Below are 19,204 nucleotides of genomic sequence, written 5' to 3'. Positions count from 1 at the left end.
GCTTTTTACTGAAACAGGTGCATGGAAAATGCTTTGTTATTGTTTAAACTGCGGATTGCTGCTTTAAGTGTGATTTTACAGAAAATATAACAGTCACTTTGACTGTTAGTAAATGTACTGTACAGCAGTGGATGCTTTCCAGCATAGAGGTGTAATGGAGGACCGTTGCTGAGTGTTAAAAACTGGGTGGTTTGAACCCTGAATTCTGATTGGCTGACAGCCTTGGTATAATCACACCGTATACCACGGGTATGACAAAACATTTTTACTGCTCTAATTACGTTTGTAACCAGTTTATAATAGCAATAAGATACCTCAGGGGTTTGTGGTATATGGCCAATATACCACGGCTAAGGGCTGCATTGCATCGTGCATAAGAACAGCCCTTAGCCGTAGTATATTGGCCATCTACCACACCCCCTCAGGCCTTATTGATGATAGATGGATAGATCTAAATAGCCTAGTTGGCTGAGATTAGAAGTAATAAATGGTGTCCTGGATGATCCCTGAGCCACATGGCAGCAGTATAGTACAGTAAAGTGTTGTAATGAACAACATGGCTACCTGCCTGTAGGTAGGGAGGGTTGTGACGGTCATGGGATTTTGGATGATGGTAATTGGCCAGCCAAATGACCGCGGTTCTCCTCTACTTTGCTCCTGACTGCATGTGCTGCCATCTTCAGTCTCAGCTGTTGATAAAAAATGTTCAATATACAATGCCTTCAGAAAGTATTCCACATTTTGTTGTGACAGCCTGAATTCAAAATGGATAAAATTCCCAATAATGACAAAGTGAAAACATGTTTTTAGAACTTTTTGCAAATGTATTGAAAATGAAATCCAATCACATTTACATAAGTATTCATACCCCTGAGTCAATACATGTTAGAATCACCTTTGGCAGCGACTATAGCTGTGAGTTTTTCCTGAGTAAGTCTCAAACAGCTTTGCACACCTGGATGGAACAATATTTGCACATTCTTTTTTTTAATTCTTCAAGTTCTGTCAAGTTGTTTGTTGATCATTGCTTGACAGCCAAGTCAATACTGTAACTAGGCCACTCAGGAACGTTCAATGTCATCTTGGTAAGCAACTCCAGTGTATATTTGACCTTGGGTTTTAGGTTATTGTCCTGCTGAAAGGTGAATTTCTGTTCGTGTCTGTTGGAAAGCAGACTGAACCAGGATTTTGCCTGTGTTTAGCTCTATGCCATGTATTTTTTTTATCCTTAAACTCCCTAGTCCTTGCCAATGGCAAGCATACCCAAAACATGACGCAGCCACCACCATGCTTGAAAATATGCAGTGGTACTCAGTTATGTTTTGGATTTGCCCCAAACATAACGCTTTGTATTCAGGACATAAAGTTCATTTCTTTGCCACATTTTTTACAGTATTACTTTGGTGCCTTTTTGCAAACAACAGGATTCATGTTTTTTTAAATATTTTTATTCCGTACAGGCTTCCTTCTTTTCACTCTGTCAATTAGGTTAGTATTGTGGAGTAACTACAATGTTGTTGATCCATCCTCTGTTTTTTCCGTCACAGCCATTAAACTCAAACTCTTTTAAAGTCACCATTGGCCTCATGGTGCAATCCTTGAGCGGTTTCCTTCCTCTCCGGCAACTGAGTTAGGAAGGACACCTGTATCTTCGTAGTGACTGGGTGTATTGATACACCATCCAAAGTTGAATTAATAACTTCACCATGATCAAGGGATATTCAATGTTTGTTTTTGAATTTTTACCTGTCTACCAATAGGTGCCCTTCTTTGCGAGGCATTGGAAAACCTCCCTGGTGTTGAGTCTGTTAGAAATTTGTAGAACATTTCTAAAAACATAATTCCACTTTGACATTATGGGGTATTGTGTGTAGGCCAGTGACACAATTGCAATGTGGAAAAAGTAAATGGGTGTGAATACTGTAGAAAACATTAAGAACACCTGTTCTTTCCATGACAGCTTTCACCTGGTCAGTCTATGATCCCTTATTGATGTCACTTATTAAATCCACTTCAAATCAGTGTAGATGAAGGGGAGGAGACAGGTTAAAGAAGGATTTTTCAGCCTTGAGACATGGATTATGTATGTGTGTCATTCAGAGGGGGAATGGACGAGACAAAATATTTAAGTGCTGTTGAACAGGTTATGGTAGTAGTTGCCAGGCGCACCGGTTTGTGTCAAGAACTGCAACGCTGCTGGGTTTTTCACACTCAACAGTTTCCCGTGTGTATCAAGAATGGTCCACCACCCAAAGGACATCCAGCCAACTTGACACAGCTGTGGTTAACATTGGAGTCAACATGGGTCAGCATCCCTTTGGAACGCTTTTGACATGCCTGACGAATTGAGGCTGTTTTGAGGGGGGTAAAACTCAAAACGGGGGGGTAAACTCAATATTAGGAAGGTGTCCTGAATGTTTTGTGAACTCGGTGTATATCATGACTGTCTTCATCCATAACTGTTGGTTATATGGTAGTTGTGCCAGCCCAGGGGATGCTGTGGACGTTTGCAATGTGACTAACATGGTTCCTTCTCTTTTTGCCTCTGTTTCTCTCTCTCTCTCTCTCTCAATGCAATTCAATTAGCTTTATTGGCATGATAAAACATCATCTTACATTACCAGAGCAAACCTATAAGAGCAATTTCAATCAATGATGACAAAAACAATCAATACTTTTTCCTCTCTCTAGTCTGGTAGGCCGGATGCTGCAGCGGGACCCAAAAGGCCGTGCGTCTCTGGAGGAGATAGAGAGCCATGCCTGGCTGCAGGGGGTGGACCCGTCCCCAGCCACCAAGTTCAACACCCCCCTGGTGTCTCATAAGAGCCTGTCTGAGGATGAGCACAACGGGATCATACAGCGCATGGTGCTGGGGGACATCGCAGACCGAGAGCCCATAGTAGAGTAAGTTAACACGCATACATGGACAAACTCAGCAAAAAAATAAATGTCCTCTCACTGTCAAATGCGTTTGTCAGCAAACTTAACATGTGTAAATATTTGTATGAACATAACAAGATTCAACAATTGAGACACAATCTGAACAAGTTCCACAGACATGTGACTAACAGAAATTGAATAATGTGTCCCTGAACAAAGGGAGGGTCAAAATCAAAAGTAACAGTCAGTATCTGGTGTGACAACCAGCAGCATTAAGTACTGCAGTGCATCTCCTCTTCATGGACTGCACCAGATTTTCCACTTCTTGCTGTGAGATGTTACCCCACTCTTCCACCAAGGCACCTGCAAGTTCCCGGACATTTCTGGGGGGAATGGCCCTAGCCCTCACCCGCTGATCCAACAGGTCCCAGACGTGCTCAATGGGATTGAGATCCGGGCTCTTTGCTGGCCATGGCAGAACACTGACATTCCTGTCTTGCAGGAAATCACGCACAGAATGAGCAGTATGGCCGGTGGCACTGTCATGCTGGAGGGTCATTTCAGGATGAGCCTGCAGGAAGAGTACCACATGAGGGAGGAGGATGTCTTCCCTGTAATGTACAGCGTTGAGATTGCCTGCAATGACAGCAAGCTCAGTCCGATGATGCTGTGACACACCGCCACAGACCATAACGGACCCTCCACCTCCAAATCGATCCAGCTCCAGAGTACAGGCCTCGGTGTAACGCTCATTCCTTTGACGATAAAACCAGAATCCGAACATCGCCCCTGGTGAGACAAAACCGCGACTCGTCAGTGAAGAGCACTTTTTGCCGGTCCTGTCTGGTCCAGCGACGGTGGGTTTGTGCTACACTGTGAGGACCTGCCTTACAACAGGCCTACAAGCCCTCAGTCCAGCCTCTCTCAGCCTATTGCGGACAGTCTGAGCACTGATGGAGGGATTGTGCGTTCCTGGTGTAACTCAGGCAGTTGTTGTTGCCATCCTGTACCTGTCCCGCAGGTGTGATGTTCGGATGTACCGATCCTGTGCAGGTATTGTTACACGTGGTCTGCCACTGCGAGGACGATCAGCTGTCCGTTGCTGAGTTTATGTATAGGTATACAAACATGTACCTATACTAGGGCTGTTACGGTGACCGTATTACCGCCACACCAACGGACACAAGTTGTGACTGCAGTCAAATTCCACATGACCATTGAGTCTCAGTAACTAGGCTTCTCTAAAACTGTGCTCTGATGCTGTTGGTCATTAGTAGCCTACCAAACTTGCTAACGGCCTGGTATTCAAGGCTCTACTGTCCCTCCATCAGGTCCTAATGGCCTGGTACTCAGGGCTCTATTGTCCCTTCATCAGGTCCTAATGGTCTGGTACTCAGGGTTCTTGTCCCTCTAACCACTCTGACATAAATGCAATGGAAAATCATGAGCTCATGTTGCGCAACATTTCTATAGGCTATTCCAACTGAGATTTGATGGCCTCTTAACCTGTTATGGCTAGGGGGCAGTATTTTCACGGCCGGATAAAAAACGTACCCGATTTAATCTGATTATTACTCCTGCCCAGAAACTAGAATATGCATATAATTATTGGCTTTGGATAGAAAACACCGTAAAGTTTCTAAAACTGTTTGAATGGTGTCTGTGAGTATAACAGAACTCATATGGCAGGCAAAAACCGGAAGATTCCAAACAGGAAGTACCCTCTCTGACCATTCCTTGAGCTTCTTGGCTCTGTTTAAATAAAATTTAGGATCTTTGCTGTAACGTGACACTTCCTACGGCTCCCATAGGCTCTCAGAACCCGGGAAAAAGCTGAATTATGTAATTCCAGCCGCTGGCTGAAAAACTTTAGCGCGTTTGGATGGTGGTCGATCAGAGGGCCATCAGACTGAGGCTTGTGCACGAGGGGATCCCATGCTTTTACTTTCTCTCTCTCTGAACGTAAACACGCTTTGCCGGTCGGAATATTATCGCTTTTTTTACGAGAAAAATGGCATAAAAATTGATTTTAAACAGCGGTTGACATGCTTCGAAGTACGGTAATGGAATATTTCAAATTTTTTTGTCACGAAATGCGTCGTGCTCGTCACCTTTCTTTACCATTCTGATAGTGTCTTGAACGCACGAACAAAACGCCGCTGTTTGGATATAACTATGGATTATTTAGGACCAAACCAACATTTGTTATTGAAGTAGAAGTCCTGGGAGTGCATTCTGACGAAGAACAGCAAAGGTAATAACATTTTTCTTATAGTAAATCTGACTTTGGTGAGTGCTAAACTTGGTGGGTGTCTAAGTACCTAGCCGTGATGGCTGGGCTATCTACTGAGAATATTGCAAAATGTGCTTTCACCGAAAAGCTATTTTAAAATCGGACATAGCGAGTGCATAGAGGAGTTCTGTATCTATAATTCTTAAAATAATTTGTGTTTTTTGTGAACGTTTATCGTGAGTAATTTAGTAAATTCACCGGAAGTTTGCGGGGGGTATGCTAGTTCTGAATGTTACATGCTAATGTAAAAAGCTGGTTTTTGATATAAATATGAACTTGATTGAACAAAAAATGCATGTATTGTATAACATAATGTCCTAGGGGTGTCATCTGATGAAGATCATCAAAGGTTAGTGCTGCATTTAGCTGTGGTTTGGATTTATGTGACATTATATGCTAGCTTGAAAAATGGGTGTCTGATTATTTCTGGCTGGGTACTCTGCTGACATAATCTAATGTTTTGCTTTTGTTGTAAAGCCTTTTTGAAATCGGACAGTGTGGTTAGATAAAGGAGAGTCTTGTCTTTAAAATGGTGTAAAATAGTCATATGTTTAAAAAATGGAAGTTTTTGTATTTTTGAGGAATTTGTCATTCGCGCCACGCCCATCATTGGCTATTGGAGCAGGTGTTCCGCTAGCAGAACGTCTAGATGTAAGAGGTTAAGAGGATCCCATCAGCTTTCTATAGGCTTACTATATTTAATTCTCAACTTTCCCTGATATTAAGCACATTGCTTCTCTTTACAACAGGAGTAGCCTACCTGGCTGGCATGAAAATGGACCGTGGGAAAAGCGTCCTCCATTTGCTATTTAAGTGATGACATGTATTCTCCCCCCGTCTTCAGATAGGTGCATGATAATGGCCCATTCTAAATCAAAATTAATTTCCTACTTATATTATTTAGTATATGTAAAGACAAGATTCAATTGAGAATAGTCTGATGGGTGACAATATTATCACTTGTGAATGATACCCAGTGTGTGCCGTCTAAGGCAAGAAACAGCACATGCCTTTATGCAACTTTTTCAAATCCTAGTCTCATGCATCATGTAGCCAAGCCCATAGGCCTATATGTTTTGATAAGGCTTTTATCACAACTAACGTGGCCAAATAGCTCTAAGCCTAGCCTATAGGCCTAGGATCCCTGCAACACGGTTGGTGAGCATATAGCCTACAGAGCCTAGTGAAACGTGTTCTTATAAGCTCCGTCATTGCGCAATCGTGTGTGTGAAAACAGTTTTGACTGGCCACTATTTAAAAGAAGATCCCAGCTTTCTCCTGCTGCTAGGTTTATTGCTCAGTTCTTAAAATGAAGCGCATTAATCCTCTTTCTAACCGGTGTAGCCTACCTGGTATACATAGGCGTGGTGTGAGTAGCACATTTTCACCATAAAAGTGCACCTTTATACTAAAGCAGACGTGGTGTGATCATAACAATATACAGGAACTCAAGTCCTTCTGTTCACCTGACTTAGAATTCTTCACAATCAAATGTCGACCACATTATCTACCAAGAGAATTCTCTTCGATTATAATCACAGCCGCATATATTCCCCCCTAAGCAGACACATCGATGGCCCTGAACGAACTTCATTTGACTCTATGTAAACTGGAAACCACATATCCTGAGGCTGCATTCATTGTAGCTGGGGATTTTAACAAGGCTAATTTGAAAACAAGACTCCCCTAAATTCTATCAGCATATCGATTGTGCAACCGGGGCTGGTAAAACCCTGGATCGTTGTTATTCTAACTTCCGCGACACATATAAGGCCCTCCCCCGCCCTCCTTTCGGAAAAGCTGACCACGACTCCATTTTGTTGCTCCCAGCCTATAGACAGAAACTAAAACAGGAAGCTCCCGCGCTCAGGTCTGTTCAACGCTGGTCCGACCAATCTGATTCCATGCTTCAAGATTGCTTCGATCACGTGGACTGGGATATGTTCCGCATTGCGTCAAACAACAACATTGACGAATACGCTGATTCGGTGAGCGAGTTTATTAGCAAGTGCATTGGCGATGTCGTACTCACAGCAACTATTAAAACATTCCCAAACCAGAAACCGTGGATTGATGGCAGCATTCGCGCGAAACTGAAAGCGCGAACCACTGCTTTTAATCAGGGCAAGGTGACCAGAAACATGACCAAATACAAACAGTGTAGCTATTCCCTCCGCAAGGCAATCAAACAAGCTAAGCGTCAGTATAGAGACAAAGTAGAGTCGCAATTCAACGGCTCAGACACGAGGTATGTGGCAGGGTCTACAGTCAATCACGGATTACAAAAAGAAAACCAGCCCCGTCGCGGACCACGATGTCTTGCTCCCAGACAGACTAAACAACTTCTTTGCTCGCTTTGAGGACAACACAGTGCCACTGACACGGCCCGCTACCAAAACCTGCGGACTCTCCTTCACTGCAGCCGACGTGAGTAAAACATTTAAACGTGTTAACCCTCGCAAGGCTGCAGGCCCAGACGGCATCCCCAGCCGCGTCCTCAGAGCATGCGCAGACCAGCTGACTGGTGTGTTTACGGACATATTCAATCAATCCTTATCCCAGTCTGCTATTCCCACATGCTTCAAGAAGGCCGCCATTGTTCCTGTTCCCAAGAAAGCTAAGGTAACTGAACTAAACGACTACCGCCCCGTAGCACTCACTTCCGTCATCATGAAGTGCTTTGAGAGACTAGTCAAGGACCATATCACCTCCACCCTACCTGACACCCTAGACCCACTCCAATTTGCTTACCGCCCAAATAGGTCCACAGACGACGCAATCGCAACCACACTGCCCTAACCCATCTGGACAAGAGGTATACCTATGTAAGAATGCTGTTCATTGACTACAGCTCAGCATTTAACACCATAGTACCCTCCAAACTCGTCATCAAGCTCGAGACCCCGGGTCTCGACCCCGCCCTGTGCAACTGGGTCCTGGACTTCCTGACGGGCCGCCCCCAGGTGGTGAGGGTAGGTAACAACATCTCCACCCCACTGATCCTCAACACTGGGGCCCCACAAGGGTGCGTTCTGAGCCCTCTCCTGTACTCCCTGTTCACCCACGAATGCGTGGCCATGCACGCCTCCAACTCAATCATCAAGTTTGCAGACGACACTACAGAGGTAGGCTTGATTACCAACAACGGCGAGACGGCTTACAGGGAGGAGGTGAGGGCAGGAAAATAACCTCACACTCAACGTCAACAAAACAAAGGAGATAATCGTGGACTTCGGGAAACAGCAGAGGGAGCACCTCCCATCCACGTCGACGGGACAGTCGTGGAGAGGGTAGTAAGTTTTAAGTTCCTCGGCGTACACATCACGGACAAACTTAATTGGTGCACCCACACACAGCGTGGTGAAGAAGGTGCGGTAGCACCTCTTCAACCTCAGGAGGCTGAAGAAATTCGGCTCGTCACCAAAAGCACACTCAAACTTTTACAGATGCACAATCGAGAGCATCCTGTCGCGGTGTATCACCGCCTGGTACGGCAACTGCTCCGCCCATAACCGTAAGGCTCTCCAGAGGGTAGTGAGGTCTGCACAATGCATCACCATGGGCAAACTACCTGCCCTCCAGGACACCTACACCACCCGATGTCACAGGAAGGCCAAAAGGATCATCAAGAACAACAACCGTCCGAGCCACTGCCTGTTCACCCCGCTATCATCCAGAAGGCGCGGTCAGTACAGGTGCATCAAAGCAGGGACCGAGAGACTGAAAAACAGCTTCTATCTCAAGGCCATCAGACTGTTAAACAGCCACATTGAGTGGCTGCTGCCAACATACTGACTCAACTCCAGCCACTTTAATAATGTAAAAATGTATGAAAAATGTATCACTAGCCACTTTAAACAATGCCACTTTTATATGTTAACATACCCTACACATCTCATATGTATGTACTGTACTCGATACCATCTACTGCATCTTGCCTATGCCGTTCTGTACCATCACTCATTCATATATTTTTATGTACATATTCTTCATTCCTTTACACTTGTATTAGGTAGTTGTTGTGAAATTGTTAGATTACTTGTTAGATATTACTGCATTGTCGGAACTAGAAGCACAAGCATTTCGCTACACTCACACTAACATCTGCTAACCATGTGTATGTCACAAATAAAAATGTGATTTCATTCCATGCATCATTGCATTTGCAGACTTATCTAAGATGCCTACTATTCATAATGTGATGAGTGGATTGGATAGTCATAGGCTAATAATATAACTCAATCACTGTTTGCAAAAAAGACAAAGGTTAAATGCGTGGCTGAGTGCATATAGTGTAGAGTAGGCCTAGGCTATATCAGATAGGTTTCTTCTTTGTATGGGAAAAATGTGGTCTTTTAGAAACACATTTCATGCAATTTTATTACACTTTATATGACTGGAGACATTAGCAGAATCTTTTTTAATATGACAAATTACAGAGTAGGCTATTCTGCTGACACTGAGGAACAATCACTTAAAACGACGTTGTCCATATAATAGGTCTACTAGCAGGGGAGACACAAATATAATATGACGTCCATCTAAACTGGAGTAGAAAACTGTTGTCCAATAACTGAATTTAAAGTAGCACTGACCCGACAATGATAAATAGTCAATCTGCACAATGTGCGCTCACCGGACATATTGCTCTGATCTCTGCTGGTGACAATAAAATAGGCTATACTGTTGTTCGCTCAGTTAAGTTGAGAATTTTGATAACTAAAGGACAAATGAGTATTTTCCTCGTCTTCTCTTTACAGCAATAACAATTTGTTTTCCAGCGATTTGAATATTGCGATATGCCTGGCTTGGCCTCTCTACTTTTCAGACAGTCGCAACTCAACAATAATCTGCCCAAATTGCGCACGCTGCCTTTCCTTCCAACTGTAGGCAATGCGATTTAGAACAATCCACCTTTTTTTTTTAAGCTAATGATCCTCTTTGGCCGAATCATGATTTTATTTTTATTTTTTTTCTCGCCTTTTATTTAACCAGGTAGGCCAGTTGATAACAAGTTCTCATTTACAACTGCGACCTGCTCAAGATAAACCAAAGCAGTGCGACAGTAGCCTATTTTGAATGATTTTATTTATTTCTGTATAGACAAGGTAAGGCTAATTAGGCTATATACACTGCTCAAAAAAATAAAGGGAACACTTCAACAACACAATGTAACTCCAAGTCAATCACACTTCTGTGAAATCAAACTGTCCACTTAGGAAGCAACACTGATTGACAATACATTTCACATGCTGTTGTGGAAATGGAATAGACAACAGGTGGAAATTATAGGCAATTAGCAAGACACCCCCAATAAAGGAGTGGTTCTGCAGGTGGAGACCACAGACCACTTCTCAGTTCCTATGCTTCCTGGCTGATGTTTTGGTCACTTTTGAATGCTGGTGGTGCTTTCACTCTAGTGGTAGCATGAGACAGAGTCTACAACCCACACAAGTGGCTCAGGTAGTGCAGCTCATCCAGGATAGCACATCAATGCGAGCTGTGGCAAGAAGGTTTGCTGTGTCTGTCAGCATAGTGTCCAGAGCATGGAGGCGCTACCAGGAGACAGGCCAGTACATCAGGAGACGTGGAGGAGGCCGTAGGAGGGCAACAACCCAGCAGCAGGACCGCTACCTCCACCTTTGTGCAAGGAGGAGCACTGCCAGAGCCCTGCAAAATGACCTCCAGCAGGCCACAAATGTGCATGTGTCTGCTCAAACGGTCAGAAACAGACTCCATGAGGGTGGTATGAGGGCCCGACGTCCACAGGTGGGGGTTGTGCTTACAGCCCAACACCGTGCAGGACGTTTGGCATTTGCCAGAGAACACCAAGATTGGCAAATTCGCCACTGCCGCCCTGTGCTCTTCACAGATGAAAGCAGGTTCACACTGAGCACATGACAGACGTGACAGAGTCTGGAGACGCCGTGGAGAACGTTCTGCTGCCTGCAACATCCTCCAGCATGACCGGTTTGGCGGTGGGTCAGTCATGGTGTAGGGTGGCATTTCTTTGGGGGGCTGCACAACCCTCCATGTGCTCGCCAGAGGTAGCCTGACTGCCATTAGGTACCGAGATGAGATCCTCAGACCCCTTGTGAGACCATATGCTGGTGCGGTTGGCCCTGGGTTCCTCCTAATGCAAGACAATGCTAGACCTCATGTGGCTGGAGTGTGTCAGCAGTTCCTGCAAGAGAAAGGCATTGATGCTATGGACTGGCCCACCCGTTCCCCAGACCTGAATCCAATTGAGCACATCTGGGACATCATGTCTCGCTCCATCCACCAACGCCATGTTGCACCACAGACTGTCCAGGAGTTGGCGGATGCTTTAGTCCAGGTCTGGGAGGAGATCCCTCAGGAGACCATCCGCCACCTCTTCAGGAGCATGCCCAGGCGTTGTAGGGAGGTCATACAGGCACGTGGAGGCCACACACACACTACTGAGCCTCATTTTGACTTGTTTTAAGGACATTACATCAAAGTTGGATCAGCCTGTAGTGTTGTTTTCCACTTTAATTTTGAGTGTGACTCCAAATCCAGACCTCCATGGGTTGATAAATTGGATTTCCATTGATTATTTTTGTGATTTTGTTGTCAGCACATTGAACTATGTAAAGAAAAAAGTATTTAATAAGATTATTTCTTTCATTCAGATCTAGGATGTGTTGTTTAAGTGTTCCCTTTATTTTTTTGAGCAGTATAGTTTTGGCAATTCTATTTACTTTAGAGAAAGCTTCCCCGAGCCTTATGGACGCGCCACACGTAACCTCCATTCAGCTGTTCCAGTGCAGGCTACGGATTACATTTTGTTTTTTGTGTGCCATTCTAAATCAAAAATAATTCCACATATATTAGTAGGCTGTATGTAAAGACCAGATTAAATTGAGAATAGTCTGATGGGTGAGAATCTTATCAAGCACTTGTAAAATTGTGAATGAGAGACTGATGAAGTGTGTGCAGCCTGTGCAAGAAACAGAACAGAGCTCATGCCTTTCATGCAACTTTTTTCAAATCATTAGTCGCATCATGCAGTCTTAAAATGTATAAAAAAATCTAAACATATAGCCTAATGTTTGTATGACAGCTAAAGTCGCATAAATAACTCTAAATGAAGCATATAACAGGACCATTTTCTTTGTTAACCGCTCAACACAGAATAGCTCCATGAGCACACACCCTTGGAAAAGTTTGGAGAAAATATCCTTTCTATTTTATTCAGCTAAACATGTTTATGTTAATTAACGGTCAGTTACCATGAGTCCAACAGTTATTTGCATGACAATCACCAGCTGACAAAATTGAATGACCGCCACAGACCTAACCTACACACACACAATTGCAGATGGCCGTTAATCTTCTGCAAGTGACAAGGTATTTGACAGAATGCATTTTGCATTGACTGACTGTGCCATTTGCTGTGGAGGCATGAATGATGTTCTGAAGTCTGCTCTTCATTTGTCCTTTTCATATTGCGGGTTCTGCAACCCACCAAACTTGTTTCTGTGTCACGCTCACCACTAACATCTGTACTACCAACACATAGAACTGAACCTGAACATCTGAGAGGACTCCGTCAGCAGATAAGAGACCAGAGTGTTGAACTGTAGCATGTGAACCCAACAGCAGCCCTCCTTTACGTCAGAGGATTTATCCCCGCTTCCCAGGCATTCAAGAGATTATTGTCCCGCTGAAGTCCCCACCTCCCACCTGACAGACATTTACATTCTCACACACACACACCACAGCACTTGGCTGAGGATTTCACTTGATTGTTCATTAACACAGCGTTGAGTAATCCCAGAGGCTGTCGAGGGATGTGAACCAGCCATCTACTGTCATTGACTCCAGAGGGGTTAGAGGGATGTGAACCAGCCATCTACTGTCATTGACTCCAGAGGGGTTAGAGGGATGTGAACTGGCCATCTACTGTCATTGACTCCAGAGGGGTTAGAGGGATGTGAACTGGCCATCTACTGTCATTGACTCCAGAGGGGTTAGAGGGATGTGAACTGGCCATCTACTGTCATTGACTCCAGAGGGGTTAGAGGGCAGCAAAAGTTTAGAACCTGTTATGTTGCTTTGTTTATATTTAGATGCGTCAAATGGATTCTTTTAAATGCCGATGTGATTGGGTTTGCTCTGCGATGACTTGTCTGTTGACATACCGTACTTGTCTCTCGTGGGTGTGTAACCCTCTCTTGGCCTTCTCTCCCAGCCTGTCCTAACATGTCCTGTCCATGGTGTTTGTTCCAGAGCCCTGGAGACCAACAAGTACAACCACATCACTGCCACCTACTTCCTGCTGGCTGAGAGGATCCTGAGAGAGAAACAGGAGAAGGAGGTCCAGACACGCTCCTCCAGCCCCAGCAACATCAAGGCCCAGTTCAGGTGACACACACACATGCAACACATACAGTTGAAGTTGGAAGTTTACATACACTTAGGTTTGAGTCATTAAAACTCCTCAAATTTCTTGTTAACAAGCTATAGTTTTGGCAAGTCGGTTAGGACATCTAATTTGTGCATGACACAAGGAATTTTCCCAACAATTGTTTACAGATTATTTCACTTATAATTCACTCTATCGCAATTCCAGTGGGTCAGAAGTTCACATACACTAGTTGACTGTGCCTTTAAACAGCTTGGAAAATTCCAGAAAATTATGTCATGGCTTTAGAAGCTTTTGATAGTCTAATTGACATAATTTGTGTCAATTGGAGGTGTACCTGTGGATGTATTTCAAGGCCTACCTTCAAACTCAGTGCCTCTTAGCTTGACATCATGGGGAAATCAGCCAAGACCCCAGAAAAAAATTGTACACCTCCACAAGTCTGGTTCATCCTTGGGAGCAATTTCCAAACATCTGAAGGTACCACGTTCATCTGTACAAACAATAATACGCAAGTATAAACACCATGGGACCACGCAGCCGTCATACCGCTCAGGAAGGAGATGCGTTCTGTCTCCTAGAGATGAACGTACTTTGATGCGAAAACTGCAAATCAATCCCAGAACAACAGCAAAGGACCTTGTGAAGATGCGGGAGGAAACGGGTACAAAAGTATCTATATCCACAGTAAAACGAGTCCTATATCAACATAACCTGAAAGGCCGCTCAGCAAGGAAGAAGCCACTGCGCTAAAACCGTCAGACTACGGTTTGCAACTGCACATGGGGACAAAGATCGTACTTTTTGGAGAAATGTCCTCTGGTCTGATCAAAAAAAAAAAAATGGAACTGTTTGGCCATAATGACCATCGTTATGTTTGGAGGAAAAAGGGGGATGCTTGCAAGCCGAAGAACACCATCCCAACCATGAAGCACGGGGGTGGCAGCATCATGTTGTGGGGGTGCTTTGCAGCAGAAGGAGGAAGGAAAATTAGGGAGGAAAATTATGTGGATATATTGAAGCAACATCTCAAGACATCAGTCAGGAAGTTAAAGCTTGGTCCCAAATGGACAATGACCCCAAGCATACTTCCAAAGTTTAAGGACAACGAAATCAAGGTATTGGAGTGGCCATCACAAAGCCCTGACCTCAATCCTACAGAAAATTTGTGGGAAGAACTGAAAAAGCATGTGCGAGCAAGGAGGCCTACAAACCTGACTCAGTTACACCAGCTCTGTCAGGAGGAATGGGCCAAAATTCACCCAACTTATTGTGGGAAGCTTGTGGAAGGCTACCCGAAACGTTTGACCCAAGTTAAACAAATTTAAAGGCAAAGCTACCAAATACTAATTGAGTGTATGTTAACTTCTGACCCACTGGGAATGTGATGAAAGAAATAAAAGCTGAAATAAGTCATTCTCTCTACTATTATTCTGACATTTCACATTCTTCAAATAAAGTGATGATCCTAACTGACCTAAGACAGGGATTTTTACTAGGATTTAATGTCAGGAATTGTGAAAAACTGAGTTTAAATGTATTTGGCTAAGGTGTATGTAAACTCCCGAATTCAACTGTATATACATGCAACACACACACACACACACACACACGTGTGACACATACACACAACACCAAAACTATCCCCTCCAGATGAAACCCACCAGATCCAACCATTCTAACTGCAATACTAATGCCTGTTTAATAGCCTACTACACACACTCATCCATTTATTGGGGCCATCCAGATTGTCATAATGACGACGACTCAGTGACAAGGAGGAGGAAGCAGCCAAGGCTCCGACGGTAACTGACCTGTTATGCTTCAGTAGCTGTGGGTGCTGCTCTGCTTGGCGTCGTTGACCGTGGCATTAGGAGGAGAACCCATGCTGTCCTTTCCTCTTGGTCTGGTTCCCATCCTGCCCCCTCCGGTCATGTGATCCCTCAACGTGGTGACAAATGTGTTTTTAAGGCTGACTGCAGTAAATGCTTTGGAGTGACCTAGAAAAGGGAAGTCTGCTTCTCTCTTGGAATATCAAAGCCAGAGAGAGGGAGCAAGACACTCCTTTTGGAGGAAGAAGAGAGGAGAGATCAAACGCATGCAGGCTAAAGCTGCTCCCTCCTGGCCTGCTCGCTATAACCCATTTGGCCAGAAACCCATTGCCAAATGGGGAGAAGGCCCAATTTTAGCTCCTGGGTCGTGGCCCCCTGGGTGCAGGAGCAGAATGTGTGCCAAATCAACTGTAATGTATGGTGCAGCAGTACAGGTTTCTACTGCACATCTACTGTTTCTACTGGCCTGCGCTCCTCAGTTCACTACACGTTGTTTTTGAGTGTTGTACCGTTCTGTATTTTAACACAGAAACACTGTCAGCGTGTGGCATCAGGCAACATAACAGAAAGAAAAAAACCATTCTGATAGTGGTTAAATTATTTTTAGGAATAACAACAGTCTACTGTGTATCATGCATGCACATGCCAGTTTATATATGCCCAAAATAGTGACCTGGACAAGAGGACGAATGCTAGGTGTGTTACCATAGTGCCCTCGCGCTCTCTCTCTCTCCGTGCCATCGTGGGCTGAAGCTGAGCTTCATCAGGTAGTTTGCTTCAGGGATTGTGGAGTCTGTCAGGGTCGTCTGAGGTTGTGAGAGTGAATGGAATCTGAGGTGTGTGTCTGAGAGATTCTACTGTCCTTACGCCTTTTGAAAGCCTGGCTGAATTAACTAGGAGGGTAGCAGAGCAGCAGTAAGGGGCCTGTGGCGACCCGACCCAGCCCACATGCTGGGTTACACATGCACCCGGCTGTGTTAGATTGCGTGCCGCTGGGACATGCCCGGGCTCCGTCGAGAGGGATCCCCAGCGCTCTGTTCTGTTTGTTTTCTCACTCTGCCATGTCAACAAGGACCTTCTACATTAGAAGAATGTTGACTCACTGAGCTGTTTAGTCAGGTTCAGTACTGGATTACACATGAATCATCTGACCTCATTCTAAGATCATACTGTTTATTTTATCTTGGTTTATTTTCTCCTCTGACTCTATGTAAAGTCATTGCAGCGTATACTAACCAGGGTAATAACTCTGGTCTGCTCTCTGCCCTTCCAGGCAGTCCTGGCCGACGAAGATTGACATGCATCAGGACATCGAGGACAGTCTGGCAGCCTCCTCCATCTGCCACGCTGGCGGTCCCCAGTCCCCCGCCCGCAGCACTGAGAACCTTCTCAATGGACACCGCACCAAAGGCCTGCTGGAGCTCCGCAGGGACGAGAGCAACGCAGGGGCCTCCGGTGCCCCTGCCCCCGTTTCTGGGCCCCCTAGAGCTGGGGCCACAGCCCCCACACCCTCCACCTCAGCCAAGCAGCGCAGCTGCCTGTTCAGGGTGGAGGAGGATGAAGAGGAGGAAGAGGACCCGTCCCCTCTGTCCACCCAAGTGATCCTGCGTCGCAGGGCTCCATCCATCACCAACCGGCTGACTTCCAGGAAGAGCGCCCCGCTCCTCAACCAGATCTTTGAGGAGGAGGGTGAGTCGGACGACGACTTCCATATGGACGAGGGGCTGCCGCCCAAACTCAGCCGGCTAAAGATGAACATCGCTGCAGGGTCGCCGGGCACCACTCAGAAACGCTATCACCGCCGCAAGAGCCAAGGCCGCGGCTCGTCCTGCTCCAGCTCCGAGACCAGCGACGACGACTCGGAGAGCCACCGCCGGCGTCTGGACAAGGACACAGGTTTCACCTACAGCTGGAACCGCAGGGACAGCAGTGAGGGCCCACCTGGGAACTCAGGGGGAAATGGTGGAGGGAGCAGTGGAGGGCAGAGTAAACCCCCCGGGGAGGGGGGCAGCTCAGGTCCAGACAGGGGCAGTCCTCCTGGAGGTGGAGGTGGGGGGAGTAGTGACAATGGAGGGAGTGGTAGTAGTGGGGGAGGAGGTGGTAATGGACAGGGTTCCCCCTCAAGTTGTTCTAACGGCAGCAGTAACCACTCGTCTTCAGGGTCCACGCGGAGACACTGTGCCTCCCGCAGCCCCGGGGCTGCAGAGCTGGTGGAGAGCCTGAAGCTCCTGAGCCTGTGTCTCAGCTCCCAGTTACAGCACAGGGGGAGAAGTGGAGGCCCCGGCCTGGCAGGGGGGATGGGCCAGTTCATCATAGACCCTCAGAACCTGTCAAGCAGCCTGTCAGCTGGCAGCGTCAAGACACAGGAGAGGTCCTCTTGGAAGATGTGCATCGGCTCCAACGGCAGCTTGGACCTGGAGTTAGACACCATCGCTCTGCCCACCACCGCTGTCAACACTCCAAGGGCATACACAGACCAAACGGCAGCAGCACTTAGCGAACTGGCCCTGGCCACCAAGGAGAATAACAAGCTGAACAACCTGAAAAAGAATGTTCTCCAGCTACCTCTGTGTGAAAAGACCATCTCTGTGAACATCCAGCGCAGCCCTAGAGAAGGGCTCCTGTGCACCTCTCAGGCCAGCTGCTGCCAGGTCATATGACACACACCTCCTGGCACCCTCTGACACCACTCTGCCAGTCCAATCTGTCCAACCACAGTCACCGCTGTAGCATACGTCTGACCTCAGAACACCTCACCATCAAAACCTGCCTTCTGCTGTTATCTTAAAAGATTACACTTTTTGTTTTTGTTTGTTCACTAGGACCTATGAGCTGCATGCTGCAGGGGATTATTTTGTTTTGTTTCTGCTACTATCACTAGCTCCCCCTGGAATGAGCTGAGGTAACAGAACTTCACTAAGTTCTGAGGTGAGTTGGGGTGTTGATGTAAACATAAATATGGATGTGGGTTTGATTTTAGATTAACTATATTTTGGGGTACAAAATACCAAACTTGTAAGTGGGTAAGTAGTAGCACGTGATAGTTAAAGGGTAAGCACTTAAATTAGATTATTGGTCTATTGTTCAATTCAAGTCTTGATGTTGATGCCCACTAGCAGTGGAATGTAAAGGGTATGCTGGGAGAGGTAGAGGAGAACAGAGATACCAGTCACCATACAGCTGGGAGAGGTAGAGGAGAACAGATACCAGTCACCATACAGCTGGGAGAGGTAGAGGAGAACAGAGATACCAGTCACCATACAGCTGGGAGAGGTAGAGGAGAACAGATACCAGTCACCATACAGCTGGGAGAGGTAGAGGAGAACAGATACCAGTCACCATACAGCTGGGAGAGGTAGAGGAGAACAGATACCAGTCACCATACAGCTGGGAGAGGTAGAGGAGAACAGATACCAGTCACCATACAGCTGGGAGAGGTAGAGGAGAACAGATACCAGTCACCATACAGCTGGGAGAGGTAGAGGAGAACAGAGATACCAGTCACCATACAGCTGGGAGAGGTAGAGGAGAACAGATACCAGTCACCATACAGCTGGGAGAGGTAGAGGAGAACAGATACCAGTCACCATACAGCTGGGAGAGGTAGAGGAGAACAGATACCAGTCACCATACAGCTGGGAGAGGTAGAGGAGAACAGATACCAGTCACCATACAGCTGGGAGAGGTAGAGGAGAACAGAGATACCAGTCACCATACAGCTGGGAGAGGTAGAGGAGAACAGATACCAGTCACCATACAGCTGGGAGAGGTAGAGGAGAACAGATACCAGTCACCATACAGCTGGGAGAG

At 45.9% G+C, this 19,204-nt stretch overlaps 1 protein-coding gene across 1 annotated transcript in view; it reads left to right on the top strand.

Moving 5' to 3' along the window:
* The window catches only part of LOC115176614 (SNF-related serine/threonine-protein kinase-like), a 57,085-nt gene extending 38,516 nt beyond the window's left edge, over positions 1 to 18,569 (top strand). The window contains exons 4-6 of the mRNA XM_029736724.1: positions 2,692 to 2,904; positions 13,427 to 13,561; positions 16,668 to 18,569. Of these exons, the coding sequence (XP_029592584.1) occupies positions 2,692 to 2,904; positions 13,427 to 13,561; positions 16,668 to 18,054 (1,735 nt within the window). The 3' untranslated portion in view covers positions 18,055 to 18,569. The remainder of the gene's footprint in view (positions 1 to 2,691; positions 2,905 to 13,426; positions 13,562 to 16,667) is intronic.
* Positions 18,570 to 19,204: the final 635 nt, after the last annotated feature.

The sequence above is a fragment of the Salmo trutta genome, chromosome 37 (genome assembly GCF_901001165.1).
Source record: "Salmo trutta chromosome 37, fSalTru1.1, whole genome shotgun sequence".
Taxonomy (NCBI): Eukaryota; Metazoa; Chordata; class Actinopteri; order Salmoniformes; family Salmonidae; genus Salmo; species Salmo trutta.
Note: the sequence above shows the minus strand (reverse complement) of the source record. Positions and strands in the feature narration are given on the sequence as shown.